This window comes from Sinohyriopsis cumingii, chromosome 7, assembly GCF_028554795.1.
Source record: "Sinohyriopsis cumingii isolate HCF-2022 chromosome 7, ASM2855479v2, whole genome shotgun sequence".
In the NCBI taxonomy this organism is placed as follows: domain Eukaryota; kingdom Metazoa; phylum Mollusca; class Bivalvia; order Unionida; family Unionidae; genus Sinohyriopsis; species Sinohyriopsis cumingii.
In genome coordinates this window covers 59,223,299-59,242,434 of record NC_142967.1, presented here as the reverse complement: position 1 = coordinate 59,242,434, position 19,136 = coordinate 59,223,299, and the positions used below count along the sequence as shown (strand labels likewise).

The 19,136-nt window shown below is 34.2% G+C and overlaps 1 protein-coding gene across 3 annotated transcripts in view; it reads left to right on the top strand.

The window, feature by feature from the left end:
* The window catches only part of LOC149795338 (uncharacterized), a 252,889-nt gene that overhangs the window by 106,691 nt on the left and 127,062 nt on the right, over positions 1–19,136 (top strand). For all 3 annotated transcript variants that reach the window (XR_016422309.1, XM_089965109.1, XM_089965108.1), the window contains exons 13-15: positions 528–752; positions 6,138–6,217; positions 8,461–8,693. Coding sequence is in view for 2 of the 3 variants with exons in the window: in XM_089965109.1 (XP_089821235.1) it covers positions 528–752; positions 6,138–6,217; positions 8,461–8,693 (538 nt within the window). In the remaining variant the exon portion in view is untranslated. The remainder of the gene's footprint in view (positions 1–527; positions 753–6,137; positions 6,218–8,460; positions 8,694–19,136) is intronic.

Here is a 19,136-nt window from a genome sequence, read left to right as displayed (position 1 = left end):
TGGAAATAAATTGGCCACACAGGTTTTTGGTGATGACAAACGAATACGATCTCAATAAATGTATCATAATTCACTCATCGCTCATCAATATAACCTTTTGTATGTATATCATAATAGGAATAGAAGATCTTCACCCTGCACAAAATTTATGTGTTTTTTGCTATTGTGTTATGCAGATTTAGCAGCTGGGTACTTTTGTCCATGCATTTTTGTTTATTTGCCCTTATTTGGTGATTGTTATATCAGCTAAGAGTAGTGCACACAAAAACGTGCACACAGGCCTATATATTGTTTACTGATTTTGGACTGCTTGGATCCATAAGAATATCAGAGAATGAGTTTTAAAATGTTATATACTACAATAGTTCATAATTTCTTATCTTTAAGTATCTGCAGTTCAGATAGAATTAAGATGCATCACTGGTTGGCATACAAGTTTACTATGTATTCTACAAAATCTTTGTAGAAAGAAAAGGAACATAAATTTTTCTGGTACTACAGTTTAATGCAACCAAATTGTTTTTCAGAAATTTAGCATAAAGAAACAAATGGTGGTAAAAAAGCTTCATCAAGAGTTGATAAAAGAGATCAAGGAGCAAGGTCGCCTGGACAGCACGGATGTCAATTTTCTTATGAAAAAGCACCACAAAAATCAGAAAAAAATGGAAAAACTTTATGATGAGGAAATTTCCCGACAGAGAATGGTGTTGGAGGAGAAGTTGGCAAGAAGAAAAAATCTGGCTCACATGTCTGTATGTTGCAAATTAGTCATTATGATTAAAAGTTTAAATATCACAGAATTAATTGACAGAAAAATAGATTGAAGTAAAAACAGGATGGCGTATGGTTTTAATAATTTATCATAATTTATCATGTTTATAATTTTAGAAGATAAATATTGAGCATAACTGTTTATAGAAATAGGTATCACTTTTCTACTGACATTGGTTACCTTTGGTTTTTGATCTTATTTGCTTTAGTTGGTTTTCATCTCACCTCTGTGAAGTGGATGAAAACTTCCATAATTTAGCTCACACAAGTTTTTAAAACCACATGCTTTGCTCTGGGAGACTTAATCCTCTCAACTTTCTTTGCATGCCAATGCTCCAAAGTGGAGGGATAAATAGATAAATGCTTACAAATGAATTATATGCCTAAGCAGACACACCAGCTAGCTAGTGGCAACTTCACCATGGAGGAGCTGGTTGACAGAACTGATTGAAATTTGAACAGCTAAGGAATGGAAACCAACCATGGAAAGACCACGATGTGAAGAATGATTTAAGAAATTTTTATTTCATTCTTATATTTGGACAATAAAAAAATAATTTAAAACCTCTAGTATACATGTATATTTAGAATGGGTTGAGTGACTTCTTTTGCAATAGTGTTAGGCTTGTACTTTATTCAAAGAAATCTGAACAAACTTGTGCACTGACTTAACAAGATATATGGACAGTTATTAAATTCACAACTTACACTGAAATGCACACATATCTTATTATTTGCTCATTTTTGTAAAGGGAAAATGTCATTTTATCACCATAGAAAAATTAGTAAATCATATGGAAATGATATGTTAATAATCTAACCATAATATTGATCTGTTTCTTAAAATTATTTTGACGTAGATATTAACATCAGCAGTTTACTGTGTGCAATTTGGAATGCTTGGTTATTGAGACAAAAAGAAATGTGAACTAATTTCTTTGTATAGTGGCATGTTTCTGCACATGGTATATTGCTTTACTGTGGCAGAGTGGATAATGTGTGTGACTTAGACACATACACGCTTGATTTTAGAGAATGAAGTCCTGAGGTCATGCCCACTGGCAGGAAATTTTTGTTGTTTCCTCCATGATGCTGTAGTATCTTTTACAGTATTAATTTTTTTACCACTTATGAACTTTCCAGATTCCAGTCTCTGTACATGTAGATATTTAATTAGTCAATTATTAGTATTTTAATTTGATGTCAATCCCAGCTGCATAAAATAATAATGACATTCAACATCTGGCTGTATTAAACATTAATTCAGTCCCCCCAAGAAACAACAGTATACCAGCTGAAGCCATAGGAGGTGACTAAGAGAATCTATGTTGAGGTTTGCGCAGATACAATAAAATCCCAGTCCAGGGGTTACATTATTTGTCTCCCGATGAGGCTCTACTGAGGGGGAGACAAAAAAATGTAAGACTGCAACTGGGATTTCCTTGTTTTGGTACAAACACCAACATAGATTATTTTTCTCACCCATTGTTTTCCGGTTAAGATAATCTTAACCTTTTGCAATTTAGTTAACAGATTCAAAACAATATTATTCATCAGGTATTATTATTATTGCTTCTCACTCTATATAAAGGTCATCAGGTCTTGTACTTTTTTATTAAAATTTGAATAATATATTAAGTTGAATCTAGCTATATATGCTGTTCTTAGAAAAGGGAAAAATGTTATAATTGTTAGGTGTTGGAACTTATAACACAACTAGCATCTTGAGCCATGTGCTATTCTACAGTTCTGTAATCTTATATGAATATGTTAATTAGGGCAAAGGGGTGACTTGTCAACCCTAAGTAAAGCAAGTTCTATGCATGAGAAAATAGAAACATTAAACCATTTTATATTATTACTGTATTATCACATTTAATTGATGCGTGTCATATGAAAATAACAATAAATAATAAATAATTAATATCTTTTATACAGATAACTTTTAACTTTCATCAGTTCTAATTTTGAAAAAGTTCTATGGTAGGCAATGCAAAGATATATTACAATACTGGGTACAGACTGCCATACAGTTCTAACTTAGTGTGTAGTAACAGGTCAGATTTTTAATCAATGATATTCTTGAAAATTAATATTTTCTTTCATGGCAATATGGCAAGTTTTGTTAATACTAGTGCAATGAATGATATGCTACATGGAAATCTTGTGGAATTAAGCATGTGGACCGATGAATGAACCACTCTGATTGGTAAGTGCGTGAATATTTATTTGTTTGCAATTTGTTATTCAACAGGCACTGTTTGGGTGTGTTTAACAAAGTTTAAAGAAGGCAGGTCTGATACAGCGCATTTCTAGTTGGGGTCTTTGTGGTGGTCCTTGAGAGAGTTTGGATTTTTCATTTATTTTGTTGTTGGTGATGTGTGTAGTCTCTTTGCCTGGAAGTGTTTTCTGTCATAGTTTGTTACATACAGCATCGCTGTTTTTAATCCTTAATCTGCAGCTTGGTAAATGGCGCTGACCTGAAAATCTACTGAGTTAGGCCTGCAGATAGGATAAAATTCACCATGCTATGTGGAATGAACTATAGTTTCTAGCATATTACCAAATAGCTCAGCCTCATGTGTTTTCGTTATTAATTTGATCAACATTTATCATTCTATCACAGCAGAGAGTACAATATTGCTTTATTCATATGATGGTTAAACAATTAACAATGTATCCCTTTACCTTCATTTGCACTTCACAGACCCCCAGATTTTTAATTTAACCCCTGTCCTAATGCCAAGGTTTGTTTTTTTACTCAGTCTGACCCCCAGTTTTGACACTAAGGAGAGTTTTGACTCAGACTTGCACCCCTAGGGGATACACTGAACTATATTGCTTGAACTACAACAGAAATAAGGACTTGAATGCATTTGAAGATTCTGATAGCATAGTATTGAAAGAAAATAATTTGATTCTTGCTCAAATATAGTATTAATATAGTTTGCAAGGCATTGTCTCTGTGTTAATTATCTAAAATTTGATCTGGCATTATGCATCATACATTATCTTTGTTAGAACTAGGAAATATTTATAATTAGCTGTGTTGTCTAGTGAGTGATCATGTTCTTTTCAACATCAAAATAGTAAACAGTAAACAATGGCCATATTATTCATGAGACCACATCCACTCCACAGTGGTCATTGGATATGAGTTAAGAGGCATCATATGCAGAGCTATTCTTTATGAGATGCCATGGCACCTCTAACAGGATGTGTGGAAAGATGGTGGAGAATTTTTATTTCTTTTTTCTCTCTCTCCACACTCTTTGTGAAGCATTCTGAAAAATTTTGTGAGCTGTACCATATTGTGCCACCTGGCAGCATCACTTTATGTCACTCATTTTTTTCTTCCTTTGTTTAGAGTGGATTTCATAGCAGCTAGTCCTTCTGAGAAATGGGGACTAAGAGGGATAACTTTGTATATGTACATCAGATGTACATTCTTGGTTAAGTTCTGCATTTGGTTCAGGATTGTTACACCTAGTATAGCTGATACTGTTATACATGTTCTTGTAAAATTTGGTGAGGGGATGCATCTTGATGATTTATATATCTACATTACAAATGTGGATAACTGTAGCCTATATTTCATGATTAGCTAACTTTAATAAAATGTTCTGTTCTAAGTTAATTTCTCAAGCTCTCTTCATGCTAGACTTATCACACTTGATGACTGTAATTGCATTTTAATTTTGTGCCAAAGCCTTCTAGGAAAACAATGTCACAGAGACCTACATTTTACACTAATAAGTTTTTTCAACCTATATACACAGTATTACACTTTAAATAATGGATGATGAGATGAATCTCATATACGCTAATCACAAAAATACATCATTGTGATCCATATTTCACACTAAATTGACTTTGATTAAATCTTGTTTTAAGTTTATTTCTTAAGCTTTATTCTTACCAGATGATTGTTTGTATCTTTATTAGTACCATACCCTTACAACAAAAAAAGGTCACTTTAACCTGTACATTTCATATTTTACTGGCCTAGGTTCACATTTTGTACACACTGTTGTACCTTGGATGATGAAACTTGATGGGATAGATCTTGATGAATGAGTTCAACCCTTATTAAAATTTGGTTACAGTGTCCCATTTTACATGCTTCACTGACTTAATTAATTTTTGTTTTTTAACTGTTCATGCTGTAATAATGAAAGTGGATGATTTATACATACCTGTTAGTAACACAGCAGTTCAACAGTTCACATTTCATGGATTAGGTTAAGTTTCTACATATAGTTCATGACCACACAAAAATTGGGAAGATGCATCTTAATAAGCACTATTCCATCAATGCAGAACTAGGTCATTATGGCTTATATTTTGCATATAACTGACTTGAGTCAAACTTTGTTTTTGATGTTCATTTCATTGGCATTGTTCATGCTAGAATCATGAAATTGATGAGAGTTGTACCTCATTTAGTATTAGACAGTGATTACAATAGATGAAACACATCTTGACCTATATTTCATCTTGTACTAGCGCTGGTTAAATATTTATGTTTTGCTTATGATTTTGGCACGATATATATATACTGACTTACCTACAATCATAAAATATCACAAGGTAACGAATCTTTTAAGGACAATATCCTTTTTGATAAAAGAAGTCTTTGTGACTTATATTTTGTACCTCAGTGAATCTGTTAAAATGTAATGTTTTACAATAACTTTTCTTGTTTTGTTTGTGTTAGAATCAGTAAATGTAATAATTGGATGGATCTTTATGACTACAACACTCTTACAATGAAGGAAGGTCACTGTGACCAGCATTTTATGCCTTACTAAAATAGATTAAGTATCAGTGCTTAGAACATGACCACATATGCTGTATACAGTTCTTTATCAAATAGTGCAGCTGAACATGAGAATAAATAAGTTTATATAATTGCAAACTTTTCATATTAGTAATAATTTTATTATGATAGGTTACTTTCAACAGGTTAACTTGGTGTCACACATGAATTAAAAAATTAGATGAGACACTGGACTGCATGCAGTTCATATGATACCTCTGCTGTAGTAGCTAATCAAGGTAACAAATGATGCATGAACTATACTTGTAACAGTGGTCATATTTGGATGTCATTGAAATATTACTCAAAACGTTTTGCTGTCGCCTAGTAAAATCTGGCCAAAAGTATGAACAATGATAATAGTTTCTGAAGCAGATTCTACAAATGATAATTGGAAACAAAAAACAATCCCAAATTTTATCTGGTTTTCATCAGCTAATTATAGAAGCAGTATGTACATACATACATACATACCTACATACATACCTACATACATACATACATACCTACATACATACATACATACATACATATATTTGTATTACAGGAAGTCCATGAAGCTGATGAGAAGGGTATTTTAAAAGAAATGGAATCCCAGCAAGTTGATCTCTTGGAGCATCTGAAAAAGTAGGTCATTTCAGCATTACTTTACACGTGTTCTGAGTCTCAGATGTCAATCAGCTGATGTCTGATCTGAGAAATATATCTTGATTAATAGTCAAGCTGTCAATCTATACAAGTCACATTTCCATGGTTACAGAAGGAAGTCAGTAAAGACTGGCCAGTATTAGGGGTGGCAAAATGTTGACTTTTTCATATGCAGTTAACACTTAACTTGACATGCTGTAATCATACATGTCATCAGTCAGATGACTTCAGAGACTCAAAATTGCTTGAAAAGAAGCTCATCACATGACAAGTCATACACTTGCTATTATTGCTTGAATTTTATGGAACTCTACTTTGACTGTGCCAAAACAAGACCTGGAATAATAATAATAATAATAGTTTTATTTACAATGGGTGACACAATTAGTATTGTGTAAATACAAGGTAACTGACAATGATGACTATTCACAACAGCAACATATTTACAGTGATGCATGTAAACATAGTAAAAGAGCTGAGCACAGATATACCAACCATTCTGAATTTTGAAGAATTATTTGACAAAATTTGTGGAAATTCCACTTTAAATATGATATTGGCAAAATACTTGTAAGTTAAAAATTTGGGGATCAGATTTTAAAAAAGGTCTTTTTAGCTGGACATTTGTTGAAAGAAACGTACTGCAGCACCAAAATGATAGACTGGTACATAGAACATTATATCTATGGTCCTCTTGGGGTGACCTATTTAAAATTCCTGCTCAATGACAGAAGGCATTCTTAGATATTCATAAGTGTGCATGCTTTAACAGCTTAATGTTGGTTTTGAACGAAAGACATAGCAGATCATCATTTGCCATATTCTGCCATATTTGTTTTTCTTGTCTACTCATGTCTTTAAGGTCTGATGACTCTTAAACAAGGTTTGGAAAGAAGAATCTTAGGTAAACTGTACCTCAGGGTGACAGTAATCTTGTTCTCATCTCTCTTGCTCAAGTACACCAAGAATGTAAATCACAGAATGTAGATAAATGCAAAAAAATTCATTTGGACTCTAAATAAGGGAAAAATGGCTGCAGAGCTGAAGAGTAAATGACAACTGCAAATAGTTTAATTTGTGAGAAAAACTAATATTTATTGTTTTGGCCAAAACTGTTGAAGGAATCCAGGGTTCTCAAATTGGATGAATGGACACTCTATTTATCTATATTGGACCTTCACTGTTACTGTGTACAGGAAAGAACTGGCTCATTATACATGCTCCCTAGATTCCTCCAAATTGGTGCTAGGGTTCCTGACAACAGTATCCTCATAGGTTGACATCTAAAATTGCTTAGTTTACTGAACCTTATTCATTTTGTTTGTTTACTAGACATAACAAAGATTTAATAGATTCAGTACCTTTATGCCTTTAAAAAGTGAATCAAATATGACAGTAAACTACAAAACTGGTAGTGCATTTTGGGACTTGCAGTATTATTGAGATTTTGTACACATTTTGTTAACAGTTCATCCACATAAGTCAAATATATAAAATGATGTAAGACTTGTTGCATAGTAATACACATACAATAAAACCATGCAATGTGTGACTTACTGCATAGTACGACAAGTGCATAAAATAAGCCTAGTGTATGACTTGTTACATAATGGGACAAGTATATAAAACAGTGTATGATTTATTATATAGTAAGACAAATGCGTAAAGTAATGTGCGACTTTTTACTTAGTAATATGAGTGACTTATTACGGTAAATAGTAATACAAGTTCTCTGGCATTGAATTTCATTTGGGTTTCTGTATGACGGCTGCTTGTTACAAATTTCAAGTATGAACACAATTTTGATCCCTCTCTCTGATACTCACAATATTTGTGTTAAGATGAATATGTCATAAGTATAGAATGTTTGTGATTTCAGTTAATAAAACCCTTCATTAGATAGTTTTATTGATGTAAATATGCCCCATTCTTATACCTAGTTTTGTTAGATGCATGAAATGTTATATCAAAATTATGTCAATTATGAGAAACTTAAGGAATAATTAGTCTAATAAATAGCACATTGATGAAAGTTGTTACATATGTGTAATAACTCAATGATCATCAGAGTAAGTTTCTAATGCCAATTCTAACATCTTCTGGCAATATAGCAAACTCTCCCTAAAGGCTGTAACAGAACTGTCATATGTATTCTTTCAGAATGTACATGTCAAAATTATTATCAAAACACTGAGTTATACTTAATAATCAAATTCTTTCAGACGAAATGCTGTAAGTGATACTGAGGCAGATAAACTTATTCAGGAAGCAAAACAACAAATGCTTGCCATTAAAGACAGATTTGACAAGGAAAAACTTCGCCAGGAGGAAGAGTTGCACAAAAGGCTTAGTGATCTAAAAAAACAACGATTGACTGAAGATGCCATAAGGCACAAAGCATTGCTCAATGACTTTGACAAGAAACATCAAGCCATACAGACAGAGAAAGCTGCTGGTAAGTGAAAGGCAGAGCAATATAGAAAAGTTAACCCCATAATGATAAGTTTAAAAAGTGTTTGACTGCCTTAGAAGGTTGGTACCAGTAAGTGTGGTGTTCTGGCCAGGATTTCATTTAAGGGAGTCATAAAGGTCATCAGGACAGCATTTCGTTTAAGGAGGTCATGGTGGCCTATCAGTGTGAAAGAGGGGTGGGTCATTTATTTATATGTGCAATCCCAGATTGTGCAGTAGAAATGAATTTAATAAATGCTGAATGAAGTCAGTATAGATGAATATATTGCATTTTCTGCAGGTATATTTAAAAAAAATGACTCACATTCAGGTTCTGACATCATAAATTTTTGGCGAAATGAGGTTTCCATTCTTGCTACTACAACCACCAGAATCTGCAACATATGGACCTCTGTTATTTTTCAAATTCAGCATGCTTACAGTACAGTCAGTTCTTATTTGTTCTAGTGAGGAAGTTTGTATAATTGACCAATAGTGCCAAACCAAATAATGAAAAATGCATGAGGTCATGAAGTTTCAAAACGTATTTCACTTTGCATGAACTATAGTCACCATAAGTGCTGTTCTTGCATTTTGCTGATCAATTTTCATGAATCCTGTAAAATATAAAGCTCAAATTTTATATTTACAAATATATTTATATAATAATAAACCACATATATCCATCATTAGGGGTATCTGGACAGCATGTATGTTTACATGTTCACTTCAATCCATCATCAGGGTAATCGAGATACCATGTAGATTTAGATGTGTACACTGCATTAATACTGTAAATCACTTCAGTGCATCATCAGGGGAATCTAGAAACCATGCATGATTGCATTGCATTGGAACACTAATACTGTAAATCACTTCAGTCCATCATCAGGGGAATATAGAAACCATGCATGATTGCATTGGTACACTAATACTGTCAATCACTTCACTGCATCATCAGGGGAATATAGAAACCATGGATGATTGCATTGGTACACTAATACTGTAAATCATTTCAATCCATCATCAGGGGAATATTATAACCATGTAGATTTTGATGTGTACACTGCACTAATACTGTAAATCACTTCAATACATCATCAGGGGAATCATTGGTACACTAATACTGTAAATCATACTTCCATGCATCATCAAGGGAATATAGAAACCATGCATGATTGCATTGGTACAGTAATACTGTAAATCACTTCAATGCATCATCAGGGGAATATAGAAACCATGGATGATTGCATTGGTACACTAATACTGTAAATTACTTCAATGCATCATCAAGGGAATATAGAAACCATGGATGATTGCATTGGTACACTTAATACTGTAAATGATACTTCAATGCATCATCAGGGGAATATATAGAACATGGATGATTGCATTGGTATACAAATAGAGGAATATAGAAACCATCATAATTGCACTCAGGTACACTAACACTATAAATCAATTCAATGCATCATCAGGGGAATATATAGAACATGGATGATTGCATTGGTAGACTAATATTGAAAATCACTTCAATGCACCATCAGGGGAACCATTGGTACACTAATACTGTAAATGACTTCCATGCATGATCAGGGGAATATAGAAATCATGGATGATTGCATTGGTAGGCTAATACTGAAAATCACTTCAATGCATCATCAGGGCAATATAGAAACCATGTATGATTGCATTGGTACACTAATACTGTAAATTACTTCAATGCATCATCAGGGGAATATAGAAACCATGTATGATTGCATTGGTACACTAATACTGTAAATTACTTCAATGCATCATCAGGGGAATATAGAAACCATGTATGATTGCATTGGTACACTAATACTGTAAATTACTTCAATGCATCATCAGGGGAATATAGAAACCATGCATGATTGCATTGGTACACTACTGTAAATTACTTCAATGCATCATCAGGGGAATATAGAAACCATGCATGATTGCATTGGTACACTAATACTGTAAATTACTTCAATGCATCATCAGGGGAATATAGAAACCATGCATGATTGCATTGGTACACTAATACTGTAAATTACTTCAATGCATCATCAGGGGAATATAGAAACCATGCATGATTGCATTGGTACACTAATACTGTAAATCACTTCAATGCATCATATGGGGAATATAGAAACCATGGATGATTGCATTGGTACACTAATACTGTAAATCACTTCAATGCATCATATGGGGAATATAGAAACCATGGATGATTGCATTGGTACACTAATACTGTAAATCACTTCAATGCATCATATGGGGAATATAGAAACCATGGATGATTGCATTGGTACACTAATACTGTAAATTACTTCAATGCATCATCAGGGGAATATAGAAACCATGGATGATTGCATTGGTACACTAATACTGTAAATATCTTCAATGCATCATCAGGGGAATATAGAAACCATGGATGATTGCATTGGTACACTAATACTGTAAATAACTTCAATGCATCATCAAGGAAATATAGAAACCATGCATCAATCAGATTGCATTGGTATACAAATAGAGGAATATAGAAACCATCATAATTGCACTCAGGTACACTAACACTATAAATCAATTCAATGCATCATCAGGGGAATATAGAAAGCATGCTTGATTGCATTGGTACACTACTACAGTGGTCCCCCTTTTATACGGCCACCCCTTCTTCACTGGGAAAGTGGCCTTATATAACAGGTGGCCTTTCCAGAGGGAGTAAATTTTTAATGAGAAGTATATGTAATGTACGTAGTAAGAAAGCTACATACTTCAAAGCATTTAATATTTTCATTTAATATCATTGTTTAAAAGTAACATTAATTATTAAACAGTTCTTCTTGTTATAATGATAAACTTATTTCAACTGAAGCGGGTGGCAGCTGGTCGGGGGGCCATTCAAGAGGGGGACTACTGTACTGTAAATCACTTCATCATTAATTAATATTTGAATTATACCCTTTATCTGTCATCACTTTAATCAGTCTTTTCAGTGTGTAACAGTAGATAATTTTATTTTCTTGAACTCGAACACTTTCACATTTTTCAGTTCTTTGCCAATTTTATTGGATTGCATACATTTTTTGAATATTGGTTATCATAAATGGATATAATATGTGCTATGAATAGTAAAGAAGGACACAGCATTGGTGCATTTATTACTATATTATGAAATAGTCGTTACATCAGTATGAAGTTCATTAAGTTCTGAATGCAAATAAAATCAGTGTAGTGTAAGCATTACTCTAATTAGCTTGAAAATATCACTTGACAGTTAATCAGACATTCCACACTAGGCCTGATTTACACCAACATCTGGTTGATGTCATATGTTCACTAGGGTTTAAATTCCATGGGAAAAATACTTTCAGTGGTAAAAACACAGGATTGAAATTATCAGAGTTGAAAATGACTTCATTTCAATTTACAAATCCAGACAAATATGACTCTTTGAAACCTGAAACTTGGGAAAAGTGGTTTTAGTTCTTTGAACAATTTCCTCAAGCATCTCGACTTAGTGAAAAAGAGGAAGAAATTCAAGTGAATACCTTGATTTATTCCATGGGAAGTGATTGCTAATGAAATTTTGTCTTTGTTCAACCTGACAGAGGAAGATCAAAAGAAATGGAAGTCCATGACAGATAGATTTGAGCAATATTTCATTCCAAAGAGGAATTAAATTTTTGAAAGGGCAAAATTTAATCAAAGAAAACAGGAGGAGGGAGAAACAGTGGACAGTTTTGTTACAGCTATCAGTGTTAGCAGATAATTGTACTTTCGGGCCACTACATGATGAAATGATCAGAGATTGACTTGTAGTTGGACTGCAAGATCCAAAACTGCCAGAAAAATTGCAGTTAGATGAGAATCTAACTCTAGAGTCTGCCATTAGTCAAGCTCGACAAAATGAGGCTGTGAAAAGCGACAAATAATGGTACGAGCAAGTGGAGAACAAATGACTGAAATGGATGCAGTAAAATCGTCTTCACTGAAATATGGGAAACAGAAACATAAAATCCCAAATGTTCAACAAAATAATGTCAGCAGAAAAGGATGCATGAGATGTGGAAAATAAGTTAATCATTCTAAGGACCAATGTCGAGCAAAAGAAGCAGAATGCCACAAGTGTAAGAAAAGGGGACACTATGCAAAATGCTGTCTGTCAAAATAAGTAGTTTGCAAAAGAGAATCTAGAGCGGAACCTGGATTTCTAGGGACTGTTAGCACAAAGAAGGGTCAGCTGTAGATAACGCGTATGAGATTGAACAATGCTTCACTTTTATTCAAGACTGATACAGGAACTGATGTGACTGTCATTCCTGAGAGGGATTTATGAAAGATCAGAGACCAAAAACTATCAAAGTATGATTGAAAACTGTATGGACCTGGAAACTGAACTTAAATTACTGGGAAAATTTACGAGTGAATTGGAATCAAACAATGCATTCACTGTACAAACCATATTTGTTGTAAAGGGACTGAATCAGGAACTCTTGGGTAGCCCACAATTCAGGCTCTCAAGATTATTGTACAGGTAAATATATCCACAGTAAATGCCTCAGATCAAAACTCACAAAATGCAAGCAAAATTCATGATAAATCTATAAATTTAGATAGGGATTAATGTGAGAAATTCCTAAATTTGTTTAAAGACCTGGGGAAAACAGAATGGTTCTATAAGAAAACTCTCGACACAATATGCCAAACCTTATGTCTTATCTACCCCAAAAAAGGTTCCTATCCCTTTATTGAACAAAGTTCAGGAGGAGTTGGATAGAATGGAAAAAATGGATGTTATTTAAAAAGTAGATGAGCCCACTGAGTGGTGTGCGGGAATGGTTTTTGTTCTGAAACCAAATGGCACAGTAAGAATTTGCATGGATCTCAGCAAACTGAATGAATCAGTTAAAAAAGAGAACCACCCACTTCCATCAGTTGAAGATTCCCTTGCAAGACTAACAGGTGCAAAGTTTTTCACAAAACTTGAGGCAAACTCAGGCTTTTGGCAGATAAACCTGTCAGAAGATTCACACCGCCTTAAAACTTTCATTACTCCTTTTGGTAGGTTTTATTTTAATCACCTTCCTTTCAGAATCAGTTCCGTGCCTGAATTTTTTCAGTAAAGGAAGTAAGAAACTCTAGAGTGACATGGTGGAATACTCTGTCACATGGATGATGCTCTTGTTTTGGGAAAATGCCGAAACAGCATGACAAAAGACTAGAAATGGTCATGAAATCAATTAAAAAGGCTGGTGTCACTTTGAATGTTGAAAAGTGTGAATTTTCTAGGTCATCCATTAGGTTTCTTGGGCATGTTGTTGACGAAAATGGTTGCTGACCTGATCCAAAAAAGTCAAAGCTATAACTGAAATGGAAACACCAAAATGCTTAACATATATATGATGATTTCTTGGTATGGCAGATAAGCTTGGCAAACTTAGTCCAAATTTGGCAGAAAAAAATCAAAACCATTAAGTGAGCTATTGAAAGGTAAAAACTTGTGGACTTGGAGTCCAGATCAGGAACAAGCTTTCAGAGATATCAAGCAAGAAATGATATCTTCACCAACTTCAGCACATTATGATCCAAATAGAGAAACAGTTGTATCTGCAGATTCATCTTCATTTGGACTAGGTGCTGTGCTATGGCAGAAGCACAGTAGCACTCTGAGACCAGTGGCATTTGCATCACGAGGTATGTCAGAAACTGAGCAATGCTCTGCTCATATAGAAAAAGAGCCCCTTGCAGTTACTTGGACATGAGAATGTTTCAGTAGATATTTAACGGAGTCACAATTCAAACTTGAAACTGACCATAAGCCATTAGTACCACTATAGAGAACAAAAGTCTTGGGAGATTTACCCCCTAGAATTCAATGCTTTAGAATGCATTTGATGAGATTTAACTTTTGTATAGTTCATATTGCTGGCAAAAATCTATTAACTGATGATGCTCTAGACTATCCACAGCACCTTTAACTTATCACTCTGAGAGTGACAGAGAATTTCAGGCTGAAACTAATGCTTATGTTGATTTCGTATTTAGTAATTTGCCTGTATCAAATGCTCAACTGGAACAAATAAAGTCTGAATATTGAAATGATTCAAACAACTTGTACAATTATGTGAAAAGGAGTGACCAGAGAAATCTGCAGTTGACAGAAAACTTCAATCATAGTGGGCAGATAAGAGGTGAATTTACAGTTCAAAATAGTCTCCTGATGAAAGGTAAAACATCAGATTGGCGGAAAGAACCAAGTACTCAGCTAGAACACTTGGTAAAATCTTGCCATAACTGCATTGAAAACTCAAGAGATCCAATGATCCAATGATACGAAATGAATTGCCAAGTCGACCTTGGCAAAGAGTCGCATCAGACTTGTTTGAACTGAATGGTCAAACATATCTCTTGGTGATTGATTTTATTTTTCACAATTCTTTGAAATAGCAAAATTGCAAGGCACAGGTTCAAAAGCAGTTGTCAATCATCTCAAATCAATCTTTGTGCAACAAGGTATACCAGAAGTATTAGTTTCAGATAATGGTCCACAATACACATCCGCAATACTCAAAGAATTTGTGACAAATTATAGATTTAGGCATATTGCAATTAGTCCAAAATATCCACAGAACAATGTTCTCACTGAAAGAGCTGTTCAAACAATTAAAAAAATGCTTAAAAAAGCAAATGATCCTTACATAGCTCTTTTGACATATCGCAGAACACCATTTTACTGAATGGATACAGCCCTGTCAAATTATTGATTGGAAAAAACTTATGAACTACTTTGCCAATGGCACCAGAAAACTTATAGCTAAAATGGCCAGATTTAATGAAACTGAAGAAATCGGAAAACTATCAAAAGCAAATTCAAAAGATAAATCATGATCATTGACATCATGCCCGCAATATGAAAAAACTTAGGTAGGAAATATAGTATGGATTAAAGATCATTTTTCTTCAGGCATTGTTAACTCTGAGGCATCTATGCCTCAATTATACATGGTAGTAACTGACAAGGGAGAGATACAGCATAATAGGAGATATTTAATTCCCATGCCTAACACTTTATTGGAGCCTCTGAGAGTGACTGTTTTAAACCCTGATACTCTGCCTGACTCAGATGAAAGCAAAGCAGTGCCATCCAGTCAAAATGGGTATTTCAAACATTCAGGAAGATTGTCAAAACCACCTGAGAGACTGAACTTGTGAAAATGAAGCTGAGGTAGCTTGTTTAGGCATGCCGTCATCAGATCACATTTTGTTTTAATATTAACTTTCTCAGGAGGGGAATGTAGTGTAAGCCTTAATTTAATTACCTTTAAAATATCACTTGACAGTTGATGAGACATTCCACACTGGACTTGATATACACCAACATCTGGTTTATGTTATATGTTCACCAGGGTTTAAGTTCTGTGGGTAAAATACATTCATGGCAGTTTTTTTTCCCCTTCCTAACTGTACTGATGTCTTGTATTTAATAAATAGAATAGAACACCTTCTGCAGTTATTCTTCAATAACAAATAACATTACAATCAGAATCAATAAATTTCCATTGTTTCTCATCTTTCATAAATGTATCATGATATATATTTCTCAGTACCATATATAAAAAAGAATGATGCTTTACCATGGCATACATGACATTGGTGGGTACATTTTGAATATAAGCTAATAGTTTAGGTTTTATTCATAGCCTAGCTTGCCTGTGAAAATCAAGAAAGTCATTCACAGTAAGTTATTTTGGAGATCATTAACTGATAACCTTTATGTGACTATCTGGCTAATACAGAGGTCTGAAAAACCCATAGTTAAAGTACAGTGAAACTCCTCGAGAAGTTTTGGGTTTACTGAGGCTTTTGCAGATGTGAAAAATCTCTGAGTGCACATGTGACATGTGAGAGAGAGAGAGAAAATGCAGTTACAAAAGCATCAGTGTCTTTGTGTGTGTAAAAGTGCACAAATTTAAGAAAGCTGTTATTTTTTACTTTACTGCTTTATTTTTAATGCATACATTTAATGAAGAATTAGCTGAACAGCATATATTCCTACTGAAAATTGAATCCTTTCTCAGACAGTACACATAAATCTTGTTTATAACACTCAACCATGTGAATTATTTTTGTTCAGATGATAAATATAGTTTGATAATTGGTGTCGTCTGTCAGTATTTTACAGCTATTTCCATTAATCAGCTGGATCAGTAATTATCACATTTTTGTAATTCTGAAAGATAACCTTCAGATTATTCCTTCAAATTTGAATATTTTGCTTCCTTTGCAGGATCTTTTAGACAATTTGGTTTTGAACATTACTACTCATAATGTGGTTACTGCAGTCTAATTGACTGAATTTCATAGTACAATATCTCTTGGGTTTTATTTATTGTACCAAATATCTTCAGATTTTAATTTCAGGTTCGAGTCAAAATTGTTATGGCATATAAGAAATGTTAAATTTATTTATGTATGTTACCTCCCCTGGACATCAGTTTTTTTTAACTTTCACTAGTGAACTGACAACCTCATTCACTTTGCCTCTTAAAATATACTGGAATTTTGTGCTGCTTTTCATCCCATCCATGAAAGAATTTGTTATCTTTGGATGTATGAAGGATTAATCTACAGGTGGTATACATTTTTAAAAAAAATATTGACCATAATTATGTGAATTTCATCTCTGCAGACTTAGTTTCTGAGTTCTCAGACTGCATGGCTTGATATGGCTACATTGTAATGGAATGTGTTGAATTTCATGTTTGCACACACTATTTATTTATCACCTTTAGTATACTGGGTGTCTGTTATTTGTAATGCAGTTAACAATGCATTTCTTTTTCTTTTTTTTCTTCGTATTAATTATGAGGACTATGTAGGCTAAATGTAAGAATGCAAAGCCATTGAGAATCTCATGACATGTGTCTTGCATGTACAAAGTGTACATCATAAGCTATATGCAGCGTGTGTGCCATTTGTTGAGAGAATACGTGGTCAACATCGAAGAAAAACTGCAAGTAACAGGAAGTGACATGGAAACTCAAAGAACGAGACTACTGATGTTTTAAACATTAACTTTACATTTATACTGAGTCTTTGGCCAGCCTAGTGTGGTATGCCAAGAATTTTGAATCTTTGGAGGGAGTTTCCACCCAAATCTAGGTAGTCCATGTGGTATAACTGTACGTCCAGGCACATGGGGTTTATGAATGACTTGAATGATTATTTCCACATCCTTCTATCTTTCTCTGTTTTAGTTGAGAATTTTGACACATTGCCTTTGGGCTTGTCAGTCTGGGTACATGGGGTTTTTGAATTAGTTTTGCCATTTAGTAACACCTCAGTTTTAATGACATGTCGTCTGCCAACGATACCATCCAGCTGTACTCTCCAGCCATCTGGCTCTTGATCCTTGCTATTCAGTGACTATATGGCCTCAATTACATATATTCCTATGCTTCACCAAGTTAACATTACCAGGAATCTTATTGATAGATCTGTCTGTCCACCTAACATTACCATTACTGTGGCAGCACATCCATCTATACTGCCATCCATAAGTCCAACACCCATACTGGATGTTTTTGTTTTCAACAAGTTGTCCATACCAGTTGGACGACTATATCCTGTGGATGCAGTTTGCCATTTACTCATTGATTAATGTTCTTTGACAATACTGTGACAGGCCATGTGACCTAGCCAATTTCAAAACCTTTCTTTATTTTCTGAGAGTCAACTTTCAGCATTCTTTGCATTCAGCTATTATATACCTATTCTGATGCCTTCTTCACAGATCTCCCAACATTAGACAAGAACTACGCTGCAGTCAGTCTGACTTAGCCTGCTTCTATAAGGTGGATAAAGACATTCTGCACACCACTTCAAAGCATGTTCAAAATATAGTGGCCACATCTTTATTTTCAGACTTGGCATCTCTGGCTCTTTTTCAGACTTAATGAAAAATCCAACAATGCACATCCTAACCCTGTGGACATCCCTTTGGATCACCTCTGCTGTTAGGTGGTAAAATAAAGGACTTGCACCTGACCACAAATAAGTTTTGTTGTTCAATTGAAAATAAGATATCTTTTTACACAAGTCTATTGAAAATGGTTGGTAATTCAAATCTGAATAAAAGAAAATAACATGTATGATATCTTTAAAGCAGTTAAAACACTTACAAACAAGGCTGGTAGTCTTAGCATTGTCAATCATCACCCCACACATACACATATGTGCAAACACTCAGATAATCACAACCACACTGACATCACCCCACACATACACATATGTACAAACACTCAGATAATCACAACCACACTGACATCACCCCACAAATACACATATGTGCAAACACTCAGATAATCACAATCACACTGACATCACCCCACATACACATATGTGCAATCACTCAGATAATCACAACCACACTGAC